The sequence below is a fragment of the Pinus tabuliformis genome, chromosome 8, assembly GCF_031772625.1.
Source record: "Pinus tabuliformis cultivar Carrire ecotype Pingquan chromosome 8, CPIR1, whole genome shotgun sequence".
NCBI classification, from domain to species: Eukaryota; Viridiplantae; Streptophyta; class Pinopsida; order Pinales; family Pinaceae; genus Pinus; species Pinus tabuliformis.
The window spans coordinates 1,537,427,084-1,537,452,293 of record NC_142294.1 but is presented as its reverse complement, the minus strand read 5'-3'; the positions used below and the strand labels follow the sequence as shown (position 1 = coordinate 1,537,452,293).

Here is a 25,210-nt window from a genome sequence, read left to right as displayed (position 1 = left end):
TATTCTGGAACAAATTCTGAAGAGCCATCCACATCTCATGTGCAGTGTTCTTCCCGAACAAATGAGGTATTAGGGGATCCTTCACACCATCTAGGATTATAAATCTCGCCCTCATATCTAAATCCTCATACACTTCTAGCTCCTTTGGGTCAGTTGGCTTCTTGATGGCTTTCTCGGCGAACTCCCAAATCCTGTTAACCTGCAAAACCAACATGATCCTTTCCTTCCATCGATGATAGTTGGACAACCCCTCCAACTTGTCCCCATACCGGAGACTAGCTTGTAACTTCGACATTGTCGCCTACAATGTGACCAACTCCCTCTTAAATTGTACTTCGTCGTGCAGAACTTTGATTCACTGTCTTCCAAAGTAGCTCAAACACACTCTAATACCATGTCGATTTTCCACGATTGTGGATCTAGGATAGAATCTATGACGTTGCCAAATCAAGAATCTCAACAAGAACTACTTTGCACAATGAAAAATATAAAGCAGTAAATCACATATGCACAAGTATACACAATTTTTAACAAAATATTGTACAATAATGTCCAACCCAATCTTCGTTATATTAAACCAATCTTAATAATACAATAGTCTATGGAATACAAGATACAATGACAATCATGCTACAGACTCTATGTTGTATCTTGTCATGTCAGTCCTTCACTCTCATTCTGCTCTCTAGCTGCCCCTTAATCCATCAAAGGACAACACATAGAGTCTCTAGGAGTGTTTCCACCTATCACTGCTGCAAGTCGCTTCTGCTACAACGGACATGGGTTGATCCAATCTACTCTCTAGGCTGGCCAATCCCTGACCTCCAATCTACCAAGCTAATAGCCTCTTTCGTCCATCAAATGGCTACACATTAGGCTCTAATCTTCACCCAATCATCCAACAACCAATGTCCTTGTACGCTGCCCTAGAGCCACTTTGAGTTATCAACACGTTGCCCTCCAACAAACCAATCATGCCCAATACACCCACTGCAATATCTCTTCCTAGGAGGGACTTTCAACCATCACGAAAAGTCCTCCAAATGGCTCCCACAGGCTTCTAGACAAACTGAGCCAATAACACGGATCTAACACCTACAAGATGCACCAAAACACATACCTTTAGCTCATTATTTAAGGTTTGCTCCTCTGTTGTTAACCTCGGCTTGGTTAGGGAAAAACCACAGTCACTTTCTAGCTCTTAATTTATGCCCAGGTTTGCTCCTCAAAGCTGTGGTTGTCCCTCCTTGAGAGGTCATGGTAGTTTGTTGCAAGTTTGGGTTGTCCTAGCCATCAAACAACCCTCGGTCTTCCTTCAAGTCATTGTGGCATACTCTAGATCTCCTCCACAAGTCAGCGACAACCTTGTTTAGGGACAGTCCACTCATAAATCAGCCCTTAAACACCTCGGACCTTGACCCTTGTGCCTCATCCCTCCTCTGCAATTCGGTCACCAAAACGAAGCCCTTACAACCTTCTTTCCTACACCAGTTTCCCTCCTTATGCCTGCAGCAAAGATAGAGTTCTTTATGTCCTTCAACGAGCTTCTCTTGTGATGTGTTGCTCACATTTGGATGCTTCAAATGAGCCTAACTCACCTTGTATTTATACCACATGCAAGGGCTTCCTTAAACGTCCAACTAGGGCTTGACAAGCTGTCACATGGCTTATTATCATCAAGTCGACCCTAATTCTTCTTGTGCAAACCCACTTCCAAACTTTAAAAATTCATAACTCCATTTCTACAACTCCAAATCAGATGATTTCGTTGCATCAGATTCATCTCGACGAGAACTATCATCCTCACCTATCACATGTCGAAATGTGTCCATGGTTTTGGCCCAAATCACAATGGATGCAAAACCCCAACCTTGGGTTCCAAGCCCACAAGTGACTCTTGTGGTGCTCCACCCTCCAAACCCTTAACCCAAGAGCTTGGAGTATCTCCCAAGCTACTCAAAAATCAACACAATGAAGTAGAGAACTAGGTTCTCAACCCTCTTATGCAAGAAAAAAATCAAATCCAAGATGTCCTCTAATGGCCTCTTCCTCTTTTTTTATAGATCTGATGGATCTCTCCAAAAGCCCCTATTTTATTATTGTTTTAATCATTGAGCATATTTCCCTCAATTAAAATATCTTTTTAATGTGGGAAAATGGTAAATTGGCCACCATGCTTCCTCAGACTACTAAAAATCTCCACTATCTCATCTTGTAGATCTTCTCGTTCCAGTTCCAACAAGCTATTATACTAAAGTGTTCTATCATGTATTTCTCTCAGAATGTTGCCTTAAGCATAATTAGTTGAGTTAAGCACAATAATAACCCCGTTTTACAGGAATTATCAAAATGTGATGGAACGAGAAGCAAGTTGTGTGGAATCAATCTTCATGATGGAAGATGGCAAGTGACCTCCTCCAGACCCCATAAAACATCTCCAAAATCCCCTGGGCTTGTTGATGATGTAAACCTACACCTATGACATGTCTACCTCCAACCCTGAAAGTCCATCCTAACCATACCATAAAGAACATCACAATCTCAGACCTTGCTAAGTCATACGTTACCTGTTAAGTGTTGGTTTGCAGGCTGTTGGTACTAGCCTTAGGGGTTATAGTGGCAGCCACCGGCTTTGAACTTGGGCCTTGCCCAGGTAATCCCGACAAGTTATTGATTCCACGAGATCTTAAAAAAAAATAAAAAAAATTAGTAATTGTTATTAACGTTATTCATATTTTATGATCAATAACACTCTCTCACTCTCAAAAAAACTTGAAAAATGATATATCAAACTCTGGCTTAATCCAACGCTGATGCTATAGGAACTATCAACCCAGACTCTTCAACCTAAAATTTTGTGTCTACAATCTACAATCACGTGAATTAAGAGACAACAGCTATGAAAACAAACACAAAACATATTTCGCATGATTCCACCACTTGAAACACCTCAATCTCATTCCATTTAAGATAATATCTAATTACAACTCCTTAACTCAGCAACCTAAAAATGGTAACAAGCATCCGTTAAAAAATTATGCCTAGAAAGATCCCTATATCTTAATGTATGGCAAAGATTTTCATATCTTAATTTATGAGAACTGTTAAAAACTTCCTTTTCGGAGATACAACTACCAAGTGACTCCATAATGTCACCAAGAGGACATGGCAGACTGAAAATTGTTTAATCTCATATCACTGCCTACATGGTAATATCTATTCTGAATAAATAATTATATGAAAACTCTATTACAATACCTGAGCAATACTCTCCCTCTAGCATTGAAAATATCCGCCCATCAGAATTTAGTAGGGGATATTAAATACCACAGGTTAGCTTTGTAAAATACTAATCGAGTTCTACCTTTAGTGGGATTCTCAGACAAAATAGTCAGAATAGTACTCTGTTCTTGTTTCAACAATTTTGCAGAGGGGCAAGGAAATATTGCATGCCAAGAAGGAGATATGTAACTATACATTTTACCCTGGCTGTCCAATTATTCTACCACAATCTTTTACTGGTGTTAATGTGAAAAATACAGCAGCAGCATTTATATTGGGTAGACCAACTATAACTGTAAAACTGTGTAGCCATACCTAAGCATTTATCAATAAGAGAATCTTCAAAATTGTATTAAGTATATACTTTCACCATATATGGCAAAAAGCATCTCTCCTACTCATAGTTTGAAAAATATCCAAAGATCATGTAAAGTAGTTCACAACAGTAGAAACGCCAATCATGCTACTCAAAGAATCAATATGGTATTCAACCCCACCTAACATCAAAAGGGGTATTAAAGAGACATCATTATATTGGAAGATCGCTGTCCTTAAGCTCACATATAAAGATGTGTCAATGAAATATGCTACAATTACTCTGTACTGTTTACACACAAATAAGTTTGCTTACACCGATAAGACTTTATACACATAAATTTAAGAAATAAGACTATATTGCAAGAAAAGCATGACTCATTGCATTTAAAATTAGTTATGTACTGTACAATAAAGCTTCAGGTCAAACATAATCATCATCATCACTGTCCTGCTCATGTATGGCATACTCGCCATCACTAAGATCACTGCCTCCAAATTTACTTTGAGTTTGATCCTCTTCATTCATTGTAGCAAAAGGAAATTTGCCCAGCAACTGCTGCAGGTAATTTCTGGGAATACTATCCTGAACATCCATGTCTAGTTAAGTCAAGGAATTTCAACATGTGCCCCATCAGAAAAGCACCTACTGTGACTTCAACTCAAGTTCCAAAACCACTTTACTGAAACAATGGTAGAGTTCAAGATCAACACTTGTTATTGGTTCAAACTTCAAACGATGAGTTTCAAATTGCAATCCTGTGCCATAATGAAGAGTCTCGTAAGGCACAAAACCCATGATTCATTAAAAAGTATCATGAAACATTAGCTTGTTTGACGCAAAAAAATCATAAATTTTCTCAGAGGGGAGGAATTAGCATGATGCTACATTTAATATATAAATAAACTGTATTAAATTATCAGCATTAGCTGTTCACAAAATCATATATGCTGCTTAGAGAAAGAAAGCAGTTGGACAGAACTGGAGAAAAATCACTGGACATGTCTATCACACTCAAAGCAGTAATAAAATCCTCAATTGAGGCCGTACATAAGCCAGCACAAAAGTAGGCATTCCCATTTTGGTAATGGATTAGCTATAGATATTTGTGCTGATTAGAAACTTCAATTTTAAGAATAAAAATTAGTGTAAAAGGCATTATTAGCCACAGAATAAGCCTTATTGGAACAAGGCCTAAAAAGCAATGCAATACACTACTGACAGGAAACTTTTTTATCTCTTGAGGCTTAGGAATTTAAGACATCCCCAATTGCCAATCTAAACAGATGTACTTCATTTAGTATTATGATTAATCATTGCAACACATCAGAACAAAAAAACAACATTATAAGGATCGTCTTTCCTAAGGGTGTAACCTTTGACTGTATTTCATTCTGCATTGCTTGTATAATGTATTCTATAACTAAGTGAAACATCAACACAACCATTTGTCACCCAAAAAATAAAGTACGAATCTAGTTCATTTTTACAGAATAATTGTCGAAGTAGTTTGTTTTTAACTCTACAATCTGATGAATCTTTTCAGTCCTATCCATGTGCACATTTAGTAATTTCCCCATTCATCCTACAGGTGATTTTGCAAATTTTATTTGGAATAATCTTGAGGCTTCCAAGAAACTCCAGCATTCCTCAAACGCATCTGCTGTTCCAAATTCCACATGGCCATGGGATCATAGCAGAACAGCAAACTCAGAAATGACACAGAATAGACATGGTAAAAACCTCAAAATGGAATCATCCATGGAGCAAAGGGAAAAATCATAAATGTATCAATTAAATATGTACAATGAGAACCCAAGAACTTTTTTATGAAGTGGCTGCTTGCATGGTATCTGCTTGTTTATTTGCAGTTCACTAAGCCATAATGCAGCTAGCTATGCCTAAAATAGACAAATGTTCATAGTTAACCTTATTTGAACTTGGGATCCATAAATGCATCGATAGATCAAGAAAGTTACCTGAAGCAATGTCAACATTGTCTTGGTAAGTTGAATGATTTATTTTGATAATTGTAAGGTTATTTATTGAGCATAATTTATTAATAAAAAATGCACAAATAATGAATATGCACACAGTTATGCACTGAAATCACCCCATAAGATTGACATGGAGTTGAGGGGAATGAAGGAGGATTTGCATGCTATCCCTGCATAGAAACAACTTCCTTAATGCCTAGAAAGGATTGAAGATAAAGAAATTTGTCTTCAGTGAGTAGCTCGTAGAAAATATTCACAACCAGATCCTCTGAACAACAAAATTACAAGTCAATAACTTGAGCTCCACTATGTAGTAGATGTAAACCTCAATGCATTTGATGTGTTGATGCAAAACTAGAGTGTGTGTAATGCGATAGCACTTTGTCTGTCACACCAAAGAGTTGTAAGTTGATTATGGGGAAAATCAAACTCTGAGCAATTACTAAACCTAAAAATCTTCTCAACCAGCAAACTACCTGCTACTTTATAAGTCTAAGGATTTTCAGCCTTGAGATGTTTGGCCATAAGAGTTGAACAAACTGGACAGAACAGAGAGCAAGTCATACAAGTATCAGTGGGATCACCCACTAAAGTACCATCAAACTCCCTTGCTTTCTAGACCCATTTCAAAAGAGGAACTGTTGCCTCAACATCTAACAGGTCTTGTGAGGGGAGCTCACAAGACAAGAGCTAGACCAAGGGACAATAATGAGGTGTGGCCAACTGTCACCACAGCCACTGCCTCCTGCTCTTTTGTGGACTTTCACCACTAGGGAAGCGTCCCTTTTAGATAGGTCATCTAAGGATATATCTAGTTCAAGGATGAAGGTGACAAGAAAGGCTTATAAAGGACAACCCTTTCTAAGAACAAGGTTCGGCAAGTGTAGTAGGTAAATTCACATCCTCTAATAAGGCATATTTAGGGCACAAATGATCTAGGGATTGAGAGGTAGCAAGCCAAATGGATTAACCTAGAGCCAAGAGGCCAAGAAAAGGCTTCAAAACAATGGATATTAGCAACAAAAGGAACAAGAAGCCTTCAACAAGCCCCAAGTTGAAGACTAGGGAAAACTTGGACTTTTCAAGGGCAAGATTGACCTAGGGCAAAAGAATTTTGCTTTAAAGTGGATGGATCAGCGACTAAAAGGGGCTGAATTTGAGCAGTGTTGCAAACATCCCAATTTTATCGCGAAATTGCAAATTTTTGGACTAGCTGATGTTTACCAATTTTACTGATATTTTGGTGGTACCTTAATTTTGCCGATGTTTTCCGATTTTTACAAATATTTTCTCAATTTTTATGATTTTTTTTTAATTTTTCGAACCCTTGTCGATTTTATCCCAATGCTGATGTTTGCAACATTGATTTTGAGGCAACCAACAATCCTCTTGATGTTGAATCCCTCCACTAGAAAACAACTTCAATCCTAGCTAATTTGGTGCCCTAGTCCTACTACCTAGTGGCTTGACATTAAGGGGCCAAAAATCAGATTATGACAAAGTGACAAGGCCAATGCCTAGTCCTTGGGATGGAGTCTATGGGAGTTAAAAATATGCTAATTCTTGGTAAGGAGTAAGGGAATAATGAAGCCCTAGCTTCGAAAATCGTAACTATTACTTTTGTGAGGGAACAAAGTCACTTGGGAGAGTCAGTTTAAACATACACCAAGCGGATTTCCATACAACGAGAGTAAGTAATGCATACAATGATATCATGATTATATGCATTGATTTTCAACAATAACTAGCACAATAGAAAGCCTAGATAATAAATCATTCCATACAATGGAGACAAGAATAAAAATTATCAAATTCAAGGCAGCCTTACAAGATAGAATGCATGTATAATCCTTTATTGCTCTGAAGTAACATTTCCAAGACCAAAGAAATAGCTCCAAATAGCAAAGCACACCATAGAGTCACATCTCCACAAGAAATCAAGAAGGCCGAAATTCTCCAAGAGAGCCAATATAGTCACAAGTGATGATGATCCAATACAAATGAACCTATCCTCTATTTATATGAGGATTAGGACCACTAATTAGCCTACAAAAGCCCTAAAACAAGTTTGATGCTAAAAAGTGCTTGGGTAACAAGCCAACCCACTATTTTCATCATAAGATGCCCTAATTTGTCCACATGTGTAAGCCATAAGTTCTCTGGGGCTAACATCATCCATGTAAATGCTCCAAATGCCATGTCCAAGGGTGATGAGGTGTCCAAGAAGGTGTAGATGCATGTGAAGTTCATGATTTGAGGGTTGGCCCTCAAATTCATCTCAATACCTCTTGTGGGGTCCCACGATCTAGCTAGGGTGCCACAAAGCGGTCTCATGGGTCTCCAACTACTAAATAAGGCCTCCTTTCCTCCAACGTTAGGGATTCTCTAGTGCCACAAGCCCTATCTAGTCTATCAGTGGGAGACTATCCTCATTTGGGATAGAAATTAGCTACTGCCCATCATGTTGTATCAAGTCCATCCTAAGGGCATATTGGGTCCAATTGTGTCATCCTAAAGAATCATCAAATCTGGGACAAGTAAACCAACATCCCAGGTGTTGGAGGATGTCTAGGACATGTGACATATAATGATGTTGCTAGGAGGCCCAAGAATCTCAAAATTTCACCTGTTTGTGCCAATATACTTCTCTAAAGGGCTTGGGTACCTATGGAGTAGGTTCCCAAGTCCTAGGTTGTTGGAACCATATCTGCAACAGGGGCAAAAGTTTACGAGTAGTCAATACTTTTAACCTGAGAAAAACATTTGGAAACAAGGTGAACTTCACATTTGTCCATGATTCCACCTATTGAAAACTTACTTCTATAAATCCATTTGTAGCTTACAATTTTGTGGCCTTCAAGAATAGGAACAAGATCCCAAGTGTCACCTTTCAATAAGGAATGTAATTCTGCGTTCATAGCTTCTTCTCACTCAAGTAAACTACCTTCTACTTTATAATTCTAAGGATTTTCAGCCTTGAGATGTTTGGCCATAAGAGTTGAACAAACTGGACAGAACTGAGACCAAGTCCTACAAGCATCAATGGGATCACCCACTAAAGTACCATCAACTTCCCTTGCTCTAGCATCTAGCAGGTCTTGTGAGGGGAGCTCACAAGACAAGAGCTAGACCAAGGGACAATAATGAGGTGTGGCCCACTGTCACCACAGCCACTACCTCCTACTCTTTTCTGGACTTTCACCAATAGGGAGGCTTCCCTTTTAGATAGGTCATCTCAAGGATGAAGGTGACAAGAAAGGCTTATAAAGGACAACTCTTTCTAAGAGCATCGCTCAACAAGTGTAGTAGGGAAATTCACATCCTCTAACAAGGCCTATTTAGGGACAAATGATCTAGGGATTGAGAGGTAGCAAGCTAAATGCATTAACCTAGAGCCAAGAGGCCAAGAAAAGGCTTCAAAACAATGGATATTAGCAACAAATGGAACAAGAAGCCTTCAACCTAAGTTGCAGGAAATGTTGGACAAGGTCCATTTCTAGCCGGAAACGAAACGGAAATGAGGAAACTCGTACCGTACGGCTTGGAAACGCATTTCTAGCCGTACTGGCCCGTTTCTCGAGGAGGAAACGTGGCCAGTATGGCCGAAAATGCGTTTCCAGGCCGTACGATGGAGTTTCCTCTTCTAACTCAGCTTTTTCTTGTATTTGCTTTTAATTTTTTCGCTTCAAATTTTTTATTGGATGACTAAAATATCTTTTGGATGCCTCTCAAGTTATAAAAAAAAGGATTTTTTGAGTGGGGCAGCCTAATGTTCAAGCCTATGGCCCTAGTGTTGATATGCAGTTCATGGCAATGTTAAATTCTTAAAGTAAATGTGACATTCTCATTTATTTTTCATTTTCATCCTTTTACTTAAATTTTTAACATTACCATGAAATGACTCAAGATGTTTGAGAGTGGTTTCGCCCTAATTGGATTTCATATGGAGAAAGTAGAATTGTAGATCTCACTCAAAATCCAGCAGACTTATCTATTTTTCAGAATTTCAAGATTGGGGGGATTGCAATGTTTCCATTGGATTTTGTCATGTACTAGGGTATGCAACTTGTATTTAATCAAGAGCACTAAGGTCGTTCAACTATGTAGGAGGAGACTCTCAATCAAGCACGAGACAAGAAATTAAAAATTTCTCGTGGTTGATTTTGGATATTGCTATTTTCATTATGTGATCATTCATGAGTAAATGTGATGTAAATTTAGAGACTTATAGTTTATGCATTGACAATTGACAATTTAATCATAATGTAATAAATTAGAATGTATCATATATGCTTTATGCTTGCACATATTTCTTAAATGTCCAAATATATATATATATATATATATATATTGTTGTTTTCCCCGTTTCCAAAATTTGGGGGGGTCACGTTTTGTACCCGTGCCCATTTCGGAAACTCGTACCCATTTCCCCGTTTCGTGCAACTTAGCCTTCAACAAGCCCCAAGTTGAAGACTAGGGAAAACTTGGACTTTTCAAGGGCAAGATTGACCTAGGGCAAAAGAATTTTGCTTTGAAGTGGATGGATCAGCAACTAAAAGGGGCTGAATTTGAGCAGTGTTGCAAACATCCCAATTTTATCGCGAAATTGCAAATTTTTGGACTAGCTGATGTTTGCCAATTTTACTGATATTTTGGTGGTATCTTAATTTTGCCGATGTTTTCCGATTTTTATCAATATTTTCTCAATTTTTATGATTTTTTTATTTTTCGAACCCTTGTCGATTTTATCCCAATGCTGATGTTTGCAACATTGATTTTGAGGCAACCAACAATCCTCTTGATGTTGAATCCCTCCACTAGCAAACAACTTCGGTCCTAGCTAATTTGGTGCCCTAGTCCTACTACCTAGTGGCTTGACATTAAGGGGCCAAAAATTGGATTATGACAAAGTGACAAGGCCAGTGCCTAGTCCTTGGGATGGAGTCTATGGGAGTTAAAAATATGCTAATTCTTGGTAAGGAGTAAGGGAATAATGAAGCCCTAGCTTTGAAAATTGTAACTATTACTTTTGTGAGGGAACAAAGTCACTTGGGAGAGTCAGTTTAAAGATACACCAAGCGGATTTCCATACAACGAGAGTGAGTAAAGCATACAATGATATCATGATTACATGCATTGATTTTCAACAATAACTAGCACAATAGAAAGCCTAGATAGTAAATCATTCCATACAATGGAGACAAGAATAAAATCATCAAATTCAAGGCAAACTTACAAGATAGAATACATGTACAATCCTTTATTTCTTTGAAGTAACATTTCCAAGACCAAATAATTAGCTCCAAATAGCAAAGTACACCATAGAGTCACATCTCCACAAGAAATCAAGGAGGCCGGAATTCTCCAAGAGAGCCAATATAGTTACAAGTGATGATGAACCCATCCTCTATTTATATGAGGATTAGGACCACTAATTAGCCTACAAAAGCCCTAAAACAAGTTTGATGCTAAAAAGTGCTTGGGTAAGAAGCGAACCCACTAGTTTCATCATAATATGCCCTAATTTGTCCACATGTGTAAGCCATAAGCTCTCTAAGGCTAACATCATCCATGTAAATGCTCCAAATGCCATGTTCAAGGGTGATGAGGTGTCCAAGACAGTGTAGATGCATGTGAAGTCCATGATTTGAGGGTTGGCCCTCAAATTCATCTCAATACCCATGTGGGGTCCCAAGATCTAGCTAGGGTGCCACAAAGTGGTCTCCACGGGTCTCAAACTGCTAAATAAGGCCTCCTTTGCTCCAGCGTTAGGGGTTCTCCAATGCCACAAGCCCTACCTAGTCTCTCAATGGGAGACTATCCTCATTTGGGATCTGAATTAGCTATTGCCCATCAAGTTGTATCAAGTCCATCTTAAGGGCATATTTGGTCCAGCTGTCTCATCCTAAAGAATCATCAAATCTGGGACAAAGTAAACCAACATCCTAGGTGTTGAAGGATGTCTAGGACATGTGTCATCTAATGAAGTTGCTAGGAGGCCCAAGAATCTCAAAATTTCCCCTTTTTGTGCCAATATACTTCTCTAAAGGGCTTGGGTACTTGTGGAGTAGGTTCCCAAGTCCTGGGTTGTTGAATTACCTAACAAGAACAACATGGATTCTAGTGAAAGAAACCAGTCATTAGGGACCAAGATGAATAATACATCTAAGTGAACCAAACTTGAATGTTAAGGGAAATTTAATACTTCAAACAAGGATCCCCTTCCAATATCATGACCCTAATCTCACAAAGATGTTTCCCTTTGGGTCGAGGTGGTTAATGGTCAACCCTATTATGTGCTTCTAGCGCCTTAGGGGAAGTAACATTTCCCCGGTCCACCCTTCAATTGATAGGTGTTAATGAATAGTAATGATGGTAACGGAGGGGATATGACTTCATGACCAAGTGCCATGGTCAAAGGGACCAACTAATGAGGGTGTTCACATCCTGAGTGTATATATGTGAGGTGGGAGTATTTATGGATGCGTGAGATACTAGCTTGGTGTTTGTTTTTCCACCCCTCTTGCGTGCCTTGTACTTCTTGATTTTTCTTTGTATGACTGCTTATAGCTCAATGTATCGAACAAAGTTCATCTACTCAAAGGAATTCTCTGATACCAATGTTACGACCAAAAGTCGCATACACAACGGAAATCTTTAAAATACTTCAAAGATGTAAATGTCCATTGTAAGACATGTAACTGTATATTGAATATTGTATAAGAATTGATATGAGATATGAGATGATTACAAATGAGAATGGCTTTTACGATCTCGGGGAAAAAAATCAAAAAGGCGGGAATTGTGCTCTGCAACTCCAATGGCGATCTCTCTTCTTCATCTTGCAGGGACCTTCCCACAAGTTCAAAACAGACCGGTTGAGGGCGTGCACGAGCCGGATGGCGTCTTCCCTCATCTGAGAAATGAAACACGCTCGGAAGAGGTAACATTACAGTTTTTATTTATGCAAAATGGGTTTCTTTTCTTACAACTACACCTGCACGCTCCTGATCTCCTCGGTGGGGGAAAAATATACCTGGTCACTGCTCCTGGGCGTGAATCTCGACCTCTCTTGCCTCTGGTCAGAGTATCAATGGCTTGGGCTCCTGGCTTGCTGCGCGAGGTCGTCGTTATATCTTTTTCTATCAGACCTGCGACATCCCCTGGCTACAGTCCCGCCACTAACAAGCCGCCGCGAGTGTGGAAAAGCGAATTGGGGCTTTCAGTGTCCTGGTTCACATCTGAACTGGAGAAAGCCCAAGCAAAGGAAAGAGGACAGAATACAGCGGACCCAATTTATCCTGGCGCAGAGACAGAGTACTCAAAAAATGGCCCTCATAATCCAAAGCTGGAGGCACTAGGAAGCGGAAAAAGAATAAACATGAGGGGTGAATCGGGGTTTGCAGAGAACCAGCCCAAATCATCGAATCGTGGTACCAAAATGACTGATTCTAACTATGTGGGTGAAGAACTGATTCAAATCTTCATCAAAAAGACAGAGGGCAGCCATCATTGCATGAGAATCAGAAAGGGGTTGAATATTCAAGAGGTAAAGAAGGAAATACAGAACCAACTTGGGACACCCACCAAATACCAAAACCTGATATTCTCTGGTCGTAGTCTACAGGACCTCCTCTCACTTCAGGAATATGGCATTAGCAATGATTCAACCATTTTTCTAAATCTGAGACTGCGTGGAGGGTGTAATGGAGACAGCTCAAAAAACACAGGTTCCTTTAGAGACGTCGTTAAGGGAAAAGAAAAGATGCAGCATAAACCAACACCAACACCAGAGGTTCCAAGCCCCTATATAGTGGAACAAAAACTGGAATCCCCAACAATCCAAGTAACTCTAACAAAGGTAACTGAACTACACGCAAATCTATCCAAAACTGCTGTCATCTGTAGATTTAATGGATACTGGCCAAAATCCGATGCTCTGCATCAATGGATTTACTCCTCATGGACACCAGACTGTGACATACATCTATGCTCAAAAGGATTTTTTATAGTTAGCTTCTACACAGAACAAGAACGCGACAGTATTATCAATCAGGGGCCATGGTTTTGGGGAAATGCTGGCCTCTTCATCACTCCCTGGTTTGCTGAATTTGATGCAAACACTATGAAAATTTCTACAATGCCTGTATGGGTGAGACTCCACAATCTCCCTCTACATTTTTGGCATCAAAAAGTTTTATCAGCCATTGGGAATACTTTGGGAAAGTTCCTAAAAATTGATGATGATAGAGTAAGCAGGGGAATTTTCACTTTTGCGAGGATTTGCGTTGAAGTGGACCTGGACCTGAGTCAGGGACTGCCTAAACACATCACATTGAACTACAACAATACACTGAGGACACAACCACTCGACTATGAGAACACTGCATTCAGATGCCGCAGCTGCATGCAAATTGGTCATCTCCAATTCAACTGTCCACTGTCCAGAAAGGACCCCAAAGGAAAAAAGAAACAACAAAAAAGGCCAAAAGGGTGGCAGCAGACCGACTTGATGGAAGAAGAGGACATGCAGACAGAACCTACAGAGAACCAAACAGAAACTGATATATATCCGGAGCAGAAAAATACTCAGGAGGAAATTACCCCAGTCTCTCATCTGGGGCCAGACAATATACAACAACATCAAGAACCTCTGATGGAAGTAAGCGGCATAAAAAGAACACATGGATCTGAAGGATCTGAATCCGATAAGGAACTTCCATCGAACGCACTAGAAATCCAGCTGGCCACTATTACACCCTCGCCCGACTCGGAAGGTTGGAGGAGGGTGGAGAAGAAGAAGGGCAGAAAAGCATAGGCCTGCTGATTTTTATTTTTCATTTTATTGTAATTTTGTCCTCTTTATGGACAGCCAACTGCATATGCTTCTAGCATCTACAACATGTAATTTTTTCATATGAATAAAATTACGTCATTTTTCCCCGGAATAGAAAAAAGAAATTAAAAAAAAAAAAGATTACAAATGAGAATGAGGCCCTGCTTATATACCCTAGGCAGGTGCCCTTTCATGAATGATCAAGTCTCTAAAACATGCCTCTTCATTACTAAATAACTAACCATTATTTAATTATTTATTATTTTTATATGAATTATATTCATAACATTGTCTTTCTCTTCAAGAAGCTTTGCCCTCAAAGCTTATTGAGAATATCTTCTCGTCTCTAAACTTTCATCTTTGTTGATACAAGATGATATGATGCTTTGAGTGATAGAAAAAATTGTTGTACTGAGAACGGATCAAACCATCCTAGATTAATCTTTTGTGGTATCTTTTGATCTCTAAAAATTTGCGATGAATAGTTATTGTAGGACTAGATTCTGCAAACTTCAGTATTCTTTGGAACATAAATTAGTTGTTTCCATTCTTAGTGATACTGGTACGTAGATTGATTGAAAAGTCTGTTCTTGTGATTCGGATGTTGATAAATAGTTCTTCTGGTTAGACTTTCCCTTATCATGTTAGTGGCTGTTTCATGATTTCCTTCAGGCACTGTTGTTGTTGAGTTGGCTACTAAATCATCATTTGGAATGTCCATCGTTTGGACTGGAACATTTTTTTTCATGTGTCCTCACTTTACTAGGTTTAACCTCTGCTTGAGTTACGATTTTCATTGGATCGGTATTTGTTTCTTTATCTTCAACTTGGACTAAAACCACTGGAGACTTCGATACTACTTCTTAAAGTTGTTCTAACTTGTCATTTAGTGATTTATTGTCACTTTTAATCTTCTTTAATTGTGTAAGGCTTGGTTATGATTCCTTAGACGTGAAAGTTCACCATTTTATGAATCTTTGACTTTGTCCATAGTATATTTCTCATTATCTTTTAAATTTTTTGATTTGATCTAATAATTTTTTATTATGGTTTTTTAGGCACAAATTTTCTTTTTTTTTTTTCTAATAGATTCTCCTTTAGTTCCTTATTAGAACTTTCCTTTTCTTCTTTTAGCCTTTGTTTCTTAACCTTGGACTTTTATATCTGTGAAAGTAATTTCTCATTGTGGTCCTTTAGACGCCAAATTTCTTCATTGTTTTTTGTTGATTTTTCATGAAACCGATCTTTGAGATCTTTATATTTTTTTTCTAATGCTTTGTTCTTTTGTTGAAGTTTTGCGATTTCTTCCTTTAATATTTTTATTTGTGTTTGGGTATTACCTTGGTATTCTTCCAAAGTAAACAACCTTCGACATTTTGGACAAGGTATTGTGTGATTTTTAAAAATCGACAAATATTGATCTTCTGTTTGACAAAATGGACATCTGGTCCAAAATGTAGAATTATGTATGGAATCCATAGTTTCTTTGTTCTTCTTCGAATTAGACTCCATTTGCTTTTTCCTTCAAAAATGGACTTCTTTTGTATTCATCAATGACATTAGGGTTTAATGATAACCTTGTTTTCTTTAGTGAATTTGAACAACTTTATATATTCTAAAAAAAAACCTAATTTTTTTTATTTATAATATATATTTTTTAATTCTAAACAATTGTTTTTTTCTTAAACTCTCTTCTTCTTTTTTTCTAATTTTTTATTAACTTTCTTTTTCTTTTTTTACTTTAGTTTTTTTATATTAAAAAAGTAAAGCTTTTTTCTATATATGGTGTGTTGTCGCGCAAAGTGTCTAGGCAAGGCGACAACGCTTAGAGTAAGGGTTGTCACTCTTAATCCTTACTCAATCCGTTTCGACCCTTCGTAAATGGATGAGAAAGCCTGTGGATCACAGGCTCTAGGAGATTTCAACGATGGACAACTTGATGCATCTAAAAGATTTTTGTTCTGTTTTTTAAATGAACTATATAGATTATCTTGTTTTTCTTTTTGAAAAGTTACAACCCTAGTGATACATGGCTATTCACCTCTTTGGGGTATAATATAAAATATATGTCCACTTATGTGCCTTTGACTCAGTTAATTTTCTCCACGTAAAAAATAAAACTTACCATTCACATAAAGAAATTTTGTATTCCTTATGTTCTTCTTTTACCTTGAAAATACCATGGGAAATTACCATGGGTTGCTAAAACCACGAGCTTGTAAATCACTTAATGAAAAATCAAGATAATCTTATCTACTCTTCCTTCTCTTATGTATAGGTTTAAAGATATTTGGAAAGATTCTCTTTTTGACTTTATCATACTCTTTTTATCAATAATGTAGAACCTTTTTATATATATGAATGTTCTCCTTCAAAATTTACATCGGACTATTTTTTTTACTAGAATCATTGAAATGTCAATGGCCAAAGGCCTTATTATTATTTTTTTAATTAAAAAAAAAAATTAAAGTGGCCAAGGGCCTGACTAAAAATGGAGAAACTCCCCTCTGTGTGTTCTCCAAGTGCCCCTTAAGCCTCTTCTTATATCTCTTTGTTGGACAACCAATGGCCCAGATTAACTTCTAATCAATGGCTTAGATCATTTTGGTTTGATCCTCGTCTTCTTCTAGAAGTTACACCCACAGTTTAGATTAATACCCATTAATTATTTTAATTTCCTAAGTTAGACTTAGGGCCCCATTAAAAATAATTAATTATTTTAATAAAACTGTCTCCGTGTGGGATTTCCCGAAATGATTTGTAGGTATTGGAGAATGCATGCGTCTAAGCCTCCCTGCAAATTTTGAGATAGAGCACATCTGATGCTACCAGAAATCAACACAGTGGCAACATATTTGTGAGGCTAGGATCTCAATTGATATGAAAGGACTAGTCTCTAACCATTTAGATTCTCTCTAAAATATATATAGATTCCATAAAAGACTGATGTTGCAAGGAACGAAGTAATCCGAAGTGAAAGAGACAATTTGAGTCATCTCATTTATGACACTCATACATAAATTTGAAATGAGACTATTGTTTTCACTAGTAGTCGAGACATCTAGATGAAAAAGTCATGATATCCAGCCGACCTGAAGTCTGGAATGCAACTTGTGCAAGGAAAAGAGTAACTATATAGATCATCTAAAAAACAGAACAAAACATAAGCTATGTAAGTTGTGGAAGAAGTAAATTTGAAGCTCATCTCTACAAAAATTAAGTTGTGTCCTTGTTGAATAAAGCTAAGGAAAAAGACTAGGTCTCTGCAAAAGAGGACAAGTGAAGTCTAAGAGGTACGTATAATTCCTACATCAATTGCTTACAATGTTTCAAGTCATAATGATGATCATTTAAAAGGGTCTGAAAATATGGGTTTTGCAATTGATCCTTTGCATATGTTTTTAAAAAGATCTTAAGAATCTAGAGTTTATAGGATTTGTGAATCTATGAAGTCTTAGAGTTCTTGTTTTTTAACCCTAGCTTAGATTGAATTGAACCTAGAAGCAAAGGATTGAGCTAGAAAACCCTAACCCTATCTAATTGTTCCCTCTTAGAAATCCCTAGCTTTTGGGAAATAATATCTAGGGGTTGTAGGTTGAGTGCTCTTTGATATTATAGTATCTCGAAACCCTAGCAAAATTGAATTAAGATAACCTCTAGGACTAGATGTTTCTGCTTGGAGTAAAAACCCTAATAAGGGTTAGATCAAGAAATATAGGGTTTGTATCTAAAACCCTAGAAGTACACATTTTGGAAACCCTTTACTGACAAGATTGATATCTTGCTTATGTCTTTGTATATTTTTTTTATACTTGCTAGAATTGTAGGCAAAAAATTGTGGAAGTTAAGTAGGATGAAAGAACAAAGCTAAACAAGACTCATGATGACTACCTGACGATGATGAGCATGATGGGAAGAGGGAGTTGTCATAAGTTCAAAAGATAAGTATCTTGAATTTTTTTTATTGTTTTAACTATTATTGACATTGAATTGTTTATGATTTGTAAACCCTAGGTAGGGTTTTGGAAAAAGGCTTATAGACCATTATACCCGATTGATAAAAGAAACCCTCACACCTTAATGTTGATGTACACTTCTTGATGATATATGTTCCCTGTTGATAGTAAAATGTCTTCTTGATGATGAGGACTCCATGCTACTGAAAATTTGAACTCTATGATGACATAATGATGATCATGATGATGATGGATGATAAGGATTCTTTTATGATGACATGAACAAAATTGGTTGGATTCCTTGATGGCGTGGTCTCCTCGATGATGTGGACTCCTTAATGATAAATGATGCATACTCCATGATGTTAACGATGTGTATTCCTCCTTGTTGATAATGATGTATGATGACGTGAATAATATGGTTGGACTCCTTGATGATGATCTGGATTTCTTGATACTTACTCTTTGATGAAGATGATGATGGACTTCGTGATAGAGTGGAGTCATTTGATAAATTTTTTGATGACTTGGACAAGTTTGGCTTCCTGATAATGTGGATGAAGTTGTCTCTCTAATGATTGGCCTCCATTGTCTTGTTGATGTGGACAAGATTGATTGGATGCAAGAAGGTTAAGATTAAGAGGCTCTCAAGAGATAAGTACTTTATTATTTGTTTCTATTATTGTTTCAATATGAGTCTCTTGTCTTTGTATATCTTTTTTGGTCATATTTGATTTTCCATGGCCTCCTAGTGAGAATTGCAAGTACATATTGAAGATTGCCAAGGTGTGGCAACTGTTGAAAATGGATGGAAGAACAAAGTGACAAGATGACTCGTGATTGGATAAGATCTGGATTCAAAGGCAACAAACAAGATCAGCCTGATTGAAGCATGTTTTGACCCGTGGAGTTCAATATGAAGATGGCTTGAAGTCCTGAAGGAAGATGGTCTACTGAAGACGAGTTCATGAACTCCTTTGTTGTGTTGATGATACGTTTTTGATGAGCTGAGAACCTCTTCAGTGTAAGAGGTAGTTGATTTAGAGTGTTGCATGAGCCTAATGAAATACTTGTTGAAGAATGTGACATGATGGACTGTGAGTCCATGGACACTTGCTTGATAAAGAAGAAGTTGCAAGACTTTGCAACTGATGTGTTGATTTGACCTGTTAAGAAAATAAAGAGCACTGATAGGTTGTTGATGTTTGCTTCTGTACAAAGCTCTGATTAAAGTTGAATGGATAGTTGGATGTTGTTACTGAAACAAGTGTTGGAATCCACCATTGGCTACTTGTATTCTTTTGAGTAGGTCGAAGATTATGTAAGAATCCTGGAATGGCTAAGGATCCCTTTGAGAGGGAGCATTGGTTTAATAGCATCATCAGGTTATTGTAAGACCTATGTGGTCAGGAAATTTGGTTTCGAGGCTTGCAATCATGAGGTATAAATTTCATCTCTCCTTGAGAGAAAATTGATGTTGTATTATTTTCATCTTTCCCTGAGAGTAGATTGATGGTGTACTATTTTCATCTTTCCCTGAGAGGAGATTGATGGTGTACTATTTTCATCTCTCCCTGAGAGGAGAATGAGGGTGTACTATGTTCATCTCTCCCAAGAGAAGCTTGATGGTATATTGTTTTCATCTCTATTGAGAAGAGATTGATGGTAAATTGTTTTCATCTCTCTCGTGGGGAGATTGATGGTATTTTACTATTTTCATCTCTCCCGTTGTGAGACCTGTGGCATGGTCAGGGAGATCCCTGGATGTTCCGCGAGACTTATGATTTGGTTGAGAAGGATGAATCATCTTTGTGAGAGACTGGACTGTGATATGGCCTCATGAATAGTGGGGTTTGGTTTGATGCTATAAACTTTCCTTATGTTAAGACTAATCTCTCCCTTTGGTGTTCCGTGAGACCTCTTATATGGTTAGGGAGATTGATCATGAAAGAGAGAGAGAGAGAGAGAGAATGAAAATTACCTCCCTGGCTAAGAGGGAGTGTTGAAAAATATTGTAGCCATAATCGGTATATTCATCATGACGAAGTTGAAGATTTAAATTATATTTTTGCCTCCTCAAAGATGACAAATCAGCTCCACTAAATGACAAGATGGTTGGGTCCCTTAGAGGCACCCATTTGACCCCCTATGATGATTATATATATGTGACAATTGCTCCTCATTTCGGAAATTCGTTTTTGTAGTATCAATCTATGTTTTCTATGAGCTAGAGAAGGGGAAAAAAGGACAAAATATGTGGAGAATGTGGAGGCTTGTCTCTTAGTATTATACTGGTCAGTTATAATGATTATTATTTTGTTTCTAGACAATTTTGATGGACTTTGGATTCTCTCTCATTAGGAAAGTAGTTTTGGGATTTCCCCTTGTGGGTTTTTCCCTAGCCACAGGCCTATTTCTTTGTGTCTTGTGTTCATTGCCTCATTGTGTATTTTACTGCTCATTTCATGTTTGATAGTTGTTATTTTCTTCTGTTTAATTGCTTGATGATGTTATGAATAATGGATAAATGATGATAAATTAATCATTAGAAGTAATCACCTGTTGAAGAAAATATTGTTCTAGTTGTGCCCTATAAAAACAACAATCATCGCCACAAGCAAGAGACAAAAGAAAAGAATATTGTAAAATGCAAAAGATGGCCAGGACAGTGTGGGCAAAAGCCAAACATGATCTCTACCCCTTCATTATGGCCATCACCCTGGTTCCTAAGGCCCCATGAGTGCCCCCACATCATTAAGGAACCCATGCACTTCCCAACCCTTGGTTGGAAATGAACTACCCCACCTTAAGGGGGTAATAATTACTTATATCATACACAACATGCTCTCATCTCCTGGAGCCCCAAGCAGTAATAACAAAGAAAAATATATAATAAAAAAAAGAAAAAGGAAAATGAATAAGGGTGGAAAAACAAAGGCCAGGGTAATTCATGTACCATGATTGCTCCCTCCTACATCTATACACCCAAGTATGTGGACATCCCTCACTGTGAAGTGAACAAAGTTCGTTCTTCCTGTTAACTACTCCAGACGACTTGGAATATGTAGATATCCATGAGGATACAAATATTATATATTAAATGTATGAATGAGAATGATGATACAAATGAGAGTAAGGGGCCTACTTATATACTAGGCAGTGGCTCTTCATGGAAGGTCATGTCTCATTTAGACATGCCTCTTCAGCATTAATTACTAATTAATTAATTGTTATTACAATTATCCTCATTATTTATATTTATATTATTTACATATATTTATTCGTAACATTGTCTTCCTCCTCAAAAAAAGCTTTGTCCTCAAAGCTTGTTGATGCAAAACGCTTGATCTCTTTTTCGGTTTCGAATGTCTTCTCATCTCAGCGCTTTCATCTTCGTTGATACAAGTTGATATGATCTTCTAAGTGACAAACAAAATTGTCACACAGAGAAGGGATCAGACCATACTAGATTAATCTTCCATGGAATCTTGTGGTTACTCAATACTTCGTGTGAATTGTTATGAGAAGACTGAATCGTACAAACATTAGTAGTCTTCGGAACATAAATTTGTTGTTTATGTTCAGAGTGATACAGATTAATAGATTGATTGAGATGTCTATTCTTGTGATTCGGATGTAAATAAGGAGTTCTTTTGGTTTGTCCTTTATCATGTGTGAGGCAAGATTCTGATTTACTTTAGGTGACGATGTTGTTGAGTTGGTTACAAAACCTTCACTTGGATGTTTATCGTCTGAACTGCAACATCTAAGTGTGTATTTTCTTCAACTGGCTTGTCTTCTTGAGTTGTGATATTCACTGTATTGAAATTTATTCCTTTCTCTTCAACTTGGACTTCTACATTCGACGCTTCCCTCTCAATAAGTTGGTGTACCTTGTTTTCCAATGAACTCTTGTCCTTCTTAAGCTTCTTAATTTGCGTCAGTAGTTTTTCACTGTGGTCTTTAAGTCGAGAAACTTCTTCATTTTTGTCAGCAGTGATCTTGTCAACTTCTCTTTGCATATTTTGTATTGCCTTTTTACTTTCTTGAAGAATTACATTTGAGATTTCTTGTATGTCTTCAGGCATCACTGAATCTGGCTTCAACGTAACATCTTGTACTGTTATTTTTTTTTTTGTATGAAAATGTCAAAAACTTATTTTTTGTATTTAGGATGAAAGACCCTAGGGTTTCCATCCAAGGTGAACCCAAAACAATGTCACTATCGTCAAAAAATAAGGTTTTCATGGTGAATTGCAAGATAAAAGTATAATCTTCTATGTTGCATGGGGTTCGCAAACCCAAGTGTGGGGTTCTCAAACCCGTCTTGAGTTCTCGTCCCCAAGAACCGGATTCAGGTACGGGTGCTTCTGAGAAGAACCCATAAGAACCGGGTTCTTCTATGAAGAACCCGGTTCTCCTATGAAGAACCGGGTTCTCCATTTAAAAAAATTGGGTTCTTTTGTCTTGACAGGTACAGAGAACCCTGATGATGGGTACTTGGAACCCCAAAATCGGGTTCTTTGGGGCTCATTTTAGTTTTTATTTTTAAATTTTAATTAATTTAATGGGCTTCCCCTAATTATCCAGGTAGCTAGTTCTTCATCTTGCGAGAGGAATTAGAGTATTTATGCCTTTATCCATTCAGAAAAGAGAAATAGGTTGGGCTCAAAGAAGGCAAAGAACTTAGTGTACATTCATAGCACACTTCGTCTCATATCTCAAAAAGACCCTGGGTACATGGAGCATCCTTTCAAGAGATGGGAACAATACACAGATGATGTTATGTGTGTGGACAAGGAGATACAACCAGGTGGCCTTATTGAGCTACCTCCAATTGCTATGGATGAGCAGGAGCCTCAAGATGAGAGTGATTCCTACGTGGAAACCATGCTAATGGAAGATCTGAATGATGTTGATGACATGGCTTGAGGAAGCCATTGTTCACTATTAGCTATTTTTTATTTTAGTATTCTAAAATTTCCTAGCTCTTGTTTGGAGATGCCTTAAAGCAAATTTTAAATGTAGTATGACAATGGACATATATCATGATCCTTATTAATATGTAAACTCCAATTTGCACTTGACATCAAACTAGAAATTTTGAAATTTCATTGTGAATGTTGAATGTTCAATGATGTACATGTTTAAATATTTTAAATCATAAATATTTTAGTTTTCTTGTTTAAAGTTGAAAAATATACAAATTCATATATGTTATAATTTATAAAATATAACATTTATATATATTATATATAAATTATAATATACACCCGACGAACCCACACACCCTGTTTCAAAAAATGATGTACTCGTCCCCGACACCATACCCGTCCTTGAACCCACGTTTCCTGGCAACATAGACAATCTTCAATACTTAGTTGTAGATTGCTTATGTCGTATTGTTTGTCATTTGTGTCAATAAAACTTGTTTCAATGATATTTGATTCAGGAATCACTAATTGGTTAGCACATTTAGGACTTACATAATTACTCTCTTCAGTAGGACTGATAGAGATTATTATTTCTCTTCCTGCGAGTGATCATTTGATTTTAAAGGTGTACTAACACATTTACTAAAGGTTTTAGGAAATCTTTCCTCACTAGTTTCCATTTTTCTTTTCTCAGATGAGCTTTAAGATTTTAAAGTGCCTTTTTTTTCTAAGTCTATTTCTGGCTATATTTTTCCACCCCTTGTATTTCCTTTCCTCAAATATTTTATATTTGAAAATAAAACATTTTATTTTATTCACTTTGTAACCCTTCCTTTCTTTAATTAAGACTTCAAAATCTACTATATATGTATGTCTTTCTTTATATTAAGACCCTTTTAATAACATTATTATCTTACTATAATAATAGTTTCACTTCACTCTTTTTAACTTTATATATATATATATATATATATATATATATATATATTTTCTTTATGTAAGAACTTTTATATTGTCACCCCACTTATCTTAACTTTTATAATATCACCCCACTTAATATAAAAGTCACGGCTTTTCATATGACAAGGTCACGATTTTCACCGTTCAATTTGAACAACCCTTCAATTTTTTATTGCTATTGCACGAACAGGGGACAACCTTCTGAAATTTTATAACTTTAATGATATATGTTTAAAGGAAACAAGGTTGGCAGATTGTGGTGCACGGCACGAGCAATTGTGGATGCAGGCAATTTTAGAGGGCTCCAAATGATTCCAAATCTACTCCAAAAAGACTTCCAAATTACTCGAAGGTTGCGTCAAAATTTCCTTTCCACATGAGCGAGAGACTCAACACATTTTCCTGTAGCAACAAAAACCTATAGCTTATCGAATTTAACGTAAACAATACACAAAAGGTTCACCAATACTTGTCCAAACAATAGTTACAGATCTGAGCACTTTTTATTCTCCGTGGATCTGAGTTATGCACTTCAAGGGGGTCTGAGCTTCACATAGGTGTGGATTTATGCCACCACACGTCCAAGGAAGAGATCTTACTGCAAGTGAGAGTTTATGGCTTTATAGGTCGAAGAGAAAAGTGTCATTACAAGCATAAGTTTGTGCCTCCATGGACGTAAGTTTGCCACAAGCTAATAGGGTTGGTTAGCAGCGACAATGAGGAAACGCGCAGATAGGCGGCTGGTTGGGGAGGCAGTAATGCAGACAAAAGACTTGATGCGGAGGCTAGTTGACAGTGACGGCATGGGTGAGTTTGAGGTCGAAAATCTTGGTGAAGGCTGCGATAGATGCAGCGCCAGACGGTAAAAGCGAGAGAATTGTCTGATGGCGCTGCATATGCAAGTACGCAACTGTGGCGAGCAATGGGGA

The 25,210-nt window shown here is 37.4% G+C and overlaps 1 protein-coding gene across 1 annotated transcript in view; it reads right to left on the bottom strand.

Annotated features, from left to right (window-relative positions):
• Positions 1–3,622: 3,622 nt before the first annotated feature.
• LOC149241783 (uncharacterized) overlaps positions 3,623–25,210 on the bottom strand; it is a 251,954-nt gene continuing 230,366 nt past the window's right edge. Inside the window, exon 14 of the mRNA XM_089374050.1 lies at positions 3,623–4,197. Within this exon, the coding sequence (XP_089230176.1) occupies positions 4,022–4,197 (176 nt within the window). The 3' untranslated portion in view covers positions 3,623–4,021. The remainder of the gene's footprint in view (positions 4,198–25,210) is intronic.